This window comes from Neophocaena asiaeorientalis, unplaced genomic scaffold, assembly GCF_003031525.2.
Source record: "Neophocaena asiaeorientalis asiaeorientalis breed wild unplaced genomic scaffold, Neophocaena_asiaeorientalis_V1.1 scaffold46, whole genome shotgun sequence".
Taxonomy (NCBI): Eukaryota; Metazoa; Chordata; class Mammalia; order Artiodactyla; family Phocoenidae; genus Neophocaena; species Neophocaena asiaeorientalis.
This window is the reverse complement of record NW_020175393.1, coordinates 1,456,961-1,465,456: the sequence shown is the minus strand read 5'-3', so window position 1 is coordinate 1,465,456 and position 8,496 is coordinate 1,456,961. Positions and strand designations below refer to the sequence as shown.

The 8,496-nt window shown below is 56.6% G+C and overlaps 1 protein-coding gene across 1 annotated transcript in view; it reads right to left on the bottom strand.

The window, feature by feature from the left end:
- SYNGAP1 (synaptic Ras GTPase activating protein 1) overlaps positions 1–8,496 on the bottom strand; it is a 15,089-nt gene that overhangs the window by 4,488 nt on the left and 2,105 nt on the right. The window contains 11 exon segments of the mRNA XM_024766050.1: positions 7–821; positions 1,221–1,262; positions 1,915–2,093; positions 2,308–2,509; positions 2,640–2,876; positions 4,415–4,559; positions 4,777–4,921; positions 5,052–5,276; positions 5,279–5,635; positions 7,022–7,120; positions 7,346–7,499. Of these exon segments, the coding sequence (XP_024621818.1) occupies positions 7–821; positions 1,221–1,262; positions 1,915–2,093; positions 2,308–2,509; positions 2,640–2,876; positions 4,415–4,559; positions 4,777–4,921; positions 5,052–5,276; positions 5,279–5,635; positions 7,022–7,120; positions 7,346–7,499 (2,600 nt within the window).

Sequence of the window (8,496 nt, the reverse complement as noted above, 5' to 3'; positions counted from 1 at the left end):
TCCCACCTCCAGGCCCTGGGGGAACGGGCCTCTGGGGACCAATGGTGATCTGGGGAGGAGACAGCATGTGCTGCAGGTTGTCCTGGAGTGAGAGCTGCCGACGGGTGAAGTCAGTGCCAGAGGGTCCAAACTCATCACTGTAGCTGTGGCTGTGGAGGATGGAAGCAGCGGGGGGCTTGGGGACCCCTGAGGAGAGGTCTTCGCTCTTGCTATAGCCATGGAATGGGGCGAAGGTGTCCCCTGGGGGCTCTCCACCTCGGTGGTGGTGATGGTGGTGATGGTGGTGATGGGAGGAGGGTGGACCGTGGCCTCCACCCCCTCCGTGGCCCCCTGGGGGGCCTGGCCCATCAGCAGCCATGTGGAAGAGAGGATTCTGGAAGGAGAGGGGTATGCGCAGTTGCTGGGCAGGGACACCGTCCGTGGTGACGCCCATCTGGCTGAGACGCATGCCGGCCGCCGTGATGGATGAGCCGCTCCCCTGGGAGAGGCGGCCAGCAGGTGCGGGCCGCAGCCCCAACGCCGCAGTCAGGGAGGCCTGGCTCGAGTGCAGCAGGTCCCCTACGGCTGCCAGGTTGGACACACTGCTGCTGTTGAGGCGGCCACCGGGCCCGTCACCCTGCAGGTCCAGCATGGAGACGCTCTTGTTGACACTCAGCATCTTCTGCTCCGGTTCTGTGATGTCCGAGCTGCTCGTGCAGTACGCAGGTGAGGACCGGGCCAGGGGTGGGCGGCTGACATAGAACAGGTCTTTCCCCCCACCAGGCGGTGGTGGGGGGGGCTTTTCCTTGGTTGGGGAGGGGAGGCGAGCCATGTCCATAGAGCTGCAGGAAGGGAAGCGGGCACACGAGTGGGAGGTAAGACCCAGGCTACTAGCAGTAGAGCCTCTGTGATCCAGCATAGGCCTGGGGTGAAGAGTGGGACCCGCAGGGAAGGGCTGAGAGCTGACGTTTGCAGCTCGGGAGAGGGCAGGCAGGCTGGGGGGATGGGAGGGGATGCGAAGGAAATAGGATGGGACAGGGCCCCTCTGGGAAGGGAGGGAGGCCTGGAGAAGGGGAGATGGGGCAGCAGGAGGAGGCATGAGGGGCAGGTCTGGGCAGATGTGGAGGAGATGAGGGCGCATGGAGGAGAAGAGGAGCGGAGGGAGGTGATGGCCACTGGAGTCGGGGTTGGCGGGGGAGCAGACAGGAGAGGAGAGGGCGGGGGAGGGGAGAGCCCCTCACCTGTTGAGGCCTCGAGCCATGAAGGACTGAAGGTCGATGGAGCTGGAGAGAGATGGGAAGAGGGACGAGCACAGACAGAGAGAAGGAGAGAGGCAGGTGGAAGTTGGGGATGTGTGGAAGGAGAGGCGGGGATGGTGGGATGGGTATGGTATCATGGAGGGAGAGATGCGGGCAGAGGAATGAGCAGGATGGTCATCAAAACAACGAGCGGCAGCTGCGGCTCTGTGCGCCTCCCAGCCTGGAGGCTGTGGTGGGGAGGCTCTGCGGGGTGGGGTCCAGGGGCTACTGCTGTAGTGCTGAATCGGGGCAAGGTCTGAGGGGTCCTGGTGGCGGGGCTGGGGATGGTGCTGCTTTACCAACTAATACAGAGCTATCTGAATGTTCTGACACCAGGTGGCTGGTCCAAGTGTACAGGCTGAACACCAGCTCTGAGCAGGGAGAGGGACCTCCTAGGCTTATGCCAGGCTGGAGCTGGTGGAATCTCAGCATGTTTTGGGGGGCTCTACATTCCTTGCTCCCTCTGGCTTGCAGCTAACTACTGACTGGACCTGTCTCCTTACCGTTTTCTCTGAGAAAACGCTTCTCTTTCCTTTCTTTCAAGCCCTCGAGAAAGGCACATGGGGCCCAGTGGAGTGTATCCAGGACAGAAGCATAAGGGCGCCTAGGGCACAGGCCTGGGGTCCTGGGTGCTCACCTGTTGAGGTCCCGCATCACGTAGCCCTGCATCTCGGCCGAAGGGCCCCGCAGCACCACAGGCTGAGGCCGGGGCCGCTCGCTCTGACGGCTTGGCTGCCGTTGGATGTTGGGGTTCCTCAGAGCTGTGCTGATGTCGTTGAGGAGCCGGGGCAGTGGGCCCAGCTTCAGAAGGGCTTCCTGGAATGGGGAGGCTATTACCTGCGGGCTAACAGCCCAGCTTTAAGGGAACCTCAGAGAGTTCAGGTAGAAGGAGTCTGAGCTGAGGAAGTGGCATTGGAAGTGGCAGTGACATGTCTGGGAACAGGAGGGGGGAAGAATCTGCGCAGGGGGTGGTCTCCGGGCCACAGGAGCCTCTGGTGACCTGAGGACGGGCCAAGGGGCCTATGCTCACCTTGCTGAGCTGGGGCAGCACCTCCCAGAGCAGGGCATGCAGCGTGGAGAGCTCTCGGCCCAGGTCGATGTAACCCTCAAAGCTACTGCTATTGGTCAGTGTGTCCAGGTTGGAGATCTCGTACAGGAACTGCTGCATGGAACCCCACTCCAGCTCCAAAAACTCGTTCATGAAGCCCAGAAAGTCCTCCTTTGAGGTAAACCTGGCCAAAGCATCCAGAAGGTACAGGTCACACCCAGAAGGCCTCCAACCCACGCCTGTCTCTAGGGACTCGGGAGACCCTTCCTGCCCACTCCAGCCCCGTCTGACACCCAGCCTGAGGCTTCCCTCACTTGGAAAAGTTGGCCAGGTTCTGGATGACCTTGGCGATGAGGGTGAGGGTTCGCGAGGTCTGCTCATCTGGGTACTCCTGCATGAGCCCAAAGAGACTGGGTGACATGATGGCCGGGCAGAGGAAGCGCAGGAAGAGCGAGGCGCTGATCAGCCGGTCTGCGATGTCCTCCCGGCCCCTCTCTGCGCAGCGCAGCCGCCAAGACGCAAACACCTCCTTCAGCTCCCTCGGGAACACGCTGAGGGGACGGGGTGGGGAGACAGAGAGAGAGAGAGAGAAAGAGAGAGACCGGGACTGAGCCCCAGAGACCCTCAGCTTCCACGGAACATGCTGAGGGGGGTGGAAGGAGGTGAGGGTGTGGAACCCTCACAGAGGTGAGAGCGACAGGAAGGGAGGGAGGGCGGGAGCGCAGGAGGAGGACAGGAGGCTGCTGGAGGAAGAGGGCTATGGCAGAGGGGACAGAGGGGACAGACAAGGTAGGGAGAGAGAATGGAGGGGAGAGGAGGGGAGGGGAGAGGGACACGCGGGAGAGAGACAGGGGCAAGTGTGAGAGAGACAAGGAGAGGAGGAGAAGAAAGACACCAGGGAGAGACAGAGATGGGAGAGAGATGGAGGGTCACTCGAGGTACAGGGAGCTCGGACCCCCCAACTCTTCTGGATTCCAGGGAAATGGGGATGGAGGTGTCCCAGGCATGATCCCCAGTCCCTGGAATGGCTCAGAGCTCACTCTTCCCACCTCCCTGGTCCTCCTCTTCAATGTCCCATTGACACCTTAAACTCTAACTGGTGTAAAGTGAGCTCAGCATCGCCCCCCACATCTCCAACCTCCACTGGGCTCCCCCTCCTGACTCCCCAGTTCTGTCAGTGAGGCCACCTGTCTCCCAACCACCAGCCTCATGGCCTTGGGAGTCGTCCTTGCTCCCCACAGACATGCCCCCTCCTTTCCAATTACCCAGTGACTCCTGGTGATCCTTTCCGCAGAGGGTCCTTACAGTAGCCCCTTTCTACTTTTCCTGCTACCATCCTGACTCAGGCTATGATTTCCATGCCTGAACCATTAACAACAATCCCCAACTAGCCTGGACTTCATTCTCCCTACTCTAGCCACCTGCCACACCCACCTCCATTTAAGAATTAACCTTCTCAATCATGATACTGCTTGGCATCCCACGACCTGCCAATGAGCTCCAACTCCTTTACCTGGCAGCGGAGGCCTTCAGATTCTAACTCTCCTCGCCATGTCCAGACACGTCTCCCATCATTCTCCACTGTGAGCCACACACTCCACTAAACTACCTCTGCCTGCTGTCCCAGGACCTCTCACCTTCACGCGTGGGCCTGTTCCACAGCCTTCTCCCGAAACGTCTTCTCAGCCCACCATATCTATACATCAGAACCTGACCTAGTCTTCCAAGCACAGCCATGGGGGCACCTCCTCCACGAAGCCTTCCCTGCTTATCTCAGTCAAAGATCTGCCTTCTCTGACCTTATGTTGCATTGCGGAGGCGTGGGGAGGGGGTACCTTCATTTGGAACTTAACACATACTGTACCGTTCTGTGGCTTTCTGTGTATCTAATCTGTCCCTACTCATTCTGGTGCAGGTCCTCTGAGGGCAGGGGCCAAGCCTCATGGCTCTCTGTCTGCTCTACAGCACCAAGTACAATGCTTTGCCCATAACTGGTTCTCAGTCCTCTTTGAAGATGGACAGATGGATGAACAGATGAACACACGACTCCCCCAACCCTGTCCCCCCAACCCAGGGTTCCCAGTCTCACCAATGGGAGTTGACCACCTTGCACAGGGCCAACTCACAGCACATCCGCAGGTTGGCCTGGTGCTCTGCCAGACTGGACGCCGTGCACTTGATGGGGTCCACCTCACAGTTCTCCTCAGATTCATACAGAGCACGGATGAATTCCCCTGTGGAGATGGGGGCACAGTGGAGGGCGGTCACACTTTCGAAGGGCAGGGACAGGGGCTGCCAGGGTTTGGGGAATCTTGGAATCAGGTTGGAGGGGACTCTGGGCCCAGAAGCATCAAGCTGAGGCAGGGTGGACTTGGGGTCTGGAGTAGCTACATTTAGGGCTGGGGTGGGCATCTGGCAGGTTTAGGAAGAACACCTGTGGGTAGGCCATACCGATGGCATCCTTGAGGTATTTCTGACCAATCAGTCTCATGTACTCTTCTATGGCTTTAGTGGCGAGCGTGTTCTCGCGGAATATGAGGTGCTCCCGTTCCATGAACCGGTCCACCTCGGACATGGCCATGTCTGAAAGGAAGTCCTGGGGGCCAGGAAAAGCCAAGGGTCAGCCTCTGTCCAACCCAAGCTGATGAAGACAGATGTGCCCTACCCTTACTATCCCCATGAGTGTGCACTCCCAGGTCACCTTGTCCTGAGGGCCCAGTACTCACCTTGGCCTTGCCCGTACTCTGCAGGATGTGAACCAGTGCGCTGGCGACCTCCTCCTTGCCCTTGACATTCAGGGCGGGTTCCAACACCGCACACAGCATCCGATAATGGTTGGTGACGTACTCTGCAAACTCCTTATACAGCTCCATGGGCAGGATGCTCATTGTCTGGTAACGCGCTTTCAGCCGCACAGCCGGGCAACCTCCTTTTTGCCCCCCATACCCCCAGAGCCCCCACTGCCTGTTGGCAGGGTCACGGGGTACCACTGCTCTGTGAAGTGGCGCCCAGCCAGGGTGGCCACAGGCACAGTCACCAGGCCGACATAGCCTGCCTTGTCCTTCTTGCGCTTTTTGTCTGAGTCACGGTACAGGTGCAGCCGCAGGGCCCGGACGGCTGGCAGGTTGTTGAACTCGAAGTGCTCGCCCCAGAAGACGGTGTCCCCCGAGGCCGAGCGGGGCTTGGAGGTGGTGCGTGCATACAGCATATCATCCAGGCAGAGCTCGCAATAGTACCGCTTCTTGGGGGGCAGTTCCCGCGCCTCTATGATCCACAACTTCAACACGTTGTCCACCCGGCGGCTGTTGTCCTGCCAGGGTAGGGCGGGCGCGGCAGATGAAGGGGAAGGGACAGAGAGACAGAGACACCAAAAGAGGAGAGACGGTGAAAAAGCCAGATAGTCTCCGACACCAGCAATCGCAGGGCTGAGAAGGCGTGTGCGGGATTAAACCGTGTCACCCCAGAATTCATATTTTATAGTCACATTAAGTGACTATAGTCACTTAAGACATGGTTGTACTGGATGAGGGTGGACCCTAAATCCAATGACTGGGGTCTATATGGAGAGGGAGATTTGGAGACCAGAGACACAGGAGGGGAGATGACGATATGAAGATGAAGGCAGAAAGTACACAGATGCAGCAAGAAGTCAAGGGATGCCTGAGACTGCCAGCAACCACCAGAAGGTATGAAGAGACAAGGGAGGATTCTTCCTAGAGCTTCTGAGGGAGCAAGGCCCTGCTGACACCTTGATTTTTGACTTCCAATCTCCTGAACTGTCAGAGAATAAATTTCTGTTGTGTTAAGCAGTCCAGAGAGTGGTAACTTGTTACAGCAGCCACAGGAAACTGATACAGAGGGAGCTCATACATCAGATGACAGAATTCGTACTGAGAAAAGATTTTGAAAGCTAGAATAATAAACCCAAAATATTAAGGTGGAATTTGAACAGTATAACTGAGGAGTCCTTTAAAAACAATCGGAAAATAATTGCAAAATATGCATAATTGCAGCAGGTGAGACTATACAGTTAGTGTGAAAAGGGCCTGGAGGATGACAATGATCAGTGAGGCTCAGGGGATGCTGCAGTGTGAAAAGAGCCTGGTGTTTGTACTCTGCATGGGGCAGATCACATCCAACATCTTGGGTCTAGTTTTTAAGAAGGACATTGACAAACAAGGTTCCCACAGAGGAGGCCACGAGGACTGTGAGCTCACTGGAAACTGGGAAACAGAGAACAGCTCACGGAACTGGGAGCATTCCTCCTGGGAAGAACACAAACTCAGAATTTTTGAGCCAAAGGGACCTTATAGATTATGTAGTTCAACCCCATTCCTACCAGTCATACAGAGAGGAAACCAAGGTCTAAAGACTCATCTACCTGACAAATCTATGTGTCCTGCAGAAACACTGCAAGCCGGGGCCGGGCGCCCACCTGTCAGGGTATTAGTGGGACATCCCTGCTTGCAGGGAAGATGCACCAGAGGACTTCCAGAGCCCCATCAGTTCCATAAGTCTATGATTTCTATGGTAGGGAAACATCATAAGGTAGAAAGAAAGGAAAAAGAAATGCAGGACTCAGAGGAAAATGGGGGTCCCCTCCTCCTTGGTCCTCTTCTCCCCTAGGCCCCCAGTTTCCCCTGCAGCTTGACCTTTGCCTTGCCCATGCTGTCTGTGTACCCTGTACTCCCAATACCTTGTTGGGTTTTACTGCCCGCTGTAGATTCTCGATCCATTTGTCCCTTTCGGCCGCAGAACGACAGGCAAAACATTTTGTTCCTGATGATGTTGTTACCTAGAGAGGGGTGTGGAGGTCAGCTGGGGCTCTAGAGGGGTGATGACTCCCAAGGACTGAGAGTCCATCACCATCTCTTCCTCCCCAGCCTATCCTCCTTTCTCTCAGCCCCAGAGGCTTCTGTTTCCTTGATGTCCCCACCTCTGCCGCTTTCTCCAGGACTCTCTGCCCTCCCCCTCCGTGACCCCTGCCCTTTGGCCCTCCCCAGCCCCCTACACCCAGTACCTCAAAACAGAACTCCTGGCCCAGGATGGAGCTGTGCACTGGCTTGATAATGGAATCTTCATCCAGGTTGAGCTCCAAGGCCTCAGCCGCACTGCTAGGACTCAGCAAGGACTCGTGGGAGTGCGACTCCTTAAAGCTCTGCATCAGCCGGGCCCTGGCAGGCGGGGGTCCAGGAGGGAGAATCAGGGCCCCACTCTGCTTACACACTCACAGGCTTGCATCGCCAACCTGGCTCTAGGATGGAGACTTGGGGAAAGGGGCTCCTAAACCCACTTCCCACATGGACACAGACACGGACAGAAAGAAACCCAGCCTATCCCCAGGGAAGGACATGAAGGATGTGAGAGAAATGAGAACCCTTTAAGAAATCCCCTCCCCTCAGCCCACCACCTAAGGGGTTGTGAGGACTGGGGACACCTAGAAATATCTCAACCCAGAAAGGGACCATGGAAGAAAAAAAAAAGAACAGGTGGGCCTTGGACACTTCTAGGTGGGACTTCTGTGTGACACCTCCCCCGCCAAAACCACAGCTTCAGTATAAGGGGGAAAAGGTGGGAGTAAAGAACCAGAAGTACAGGGGCTTCCCTGGTGGTGCAGTGGTTAAGAATCCGCCTGCCAATGCAGGGGACACGGGTTCAAGCCCTGGTCCGGGAAGATTCCCACATGCTGCGGAGCAACTAAGCCTGTGTGCCACAACTACTGAGCCTGCACTCTAGAGCCCGTGAGCCACAAGTACTGAGTCCATGTGCCACAACTACTGAGCCTGCGCTCTAGAGCCTGTGCTCCGCAACAAGAGAAGCCACCGCAATGAGAAGTTGGCACACCGCAATGAAGAGCAGCCCCCACTCTCCACAACTAGAGAAAGCCCGCGCACTGCAACGGGGATCCAATGCAGCCTAAAATAAATAAATTTTAAAAAGAAAGAAGCAGAAGTTCAAAGATGCTGGTCTGGGCCTTGGAACACAGGTAGTGCCTAAAAAGCACTTAATAAATCCAAAAATGAACGAGCTACGAGGACAAGTTTTAGCAGAATCATGGGAAAGAGTGAGGGAAAATCATAAGAAATAGAAGGAGGATTTTGGGCAGAAGAGTGACAATGGAGATAAGGGACTGAAAATGGGGACTGGGGAAGAACAGATAGGGCGAGAAGG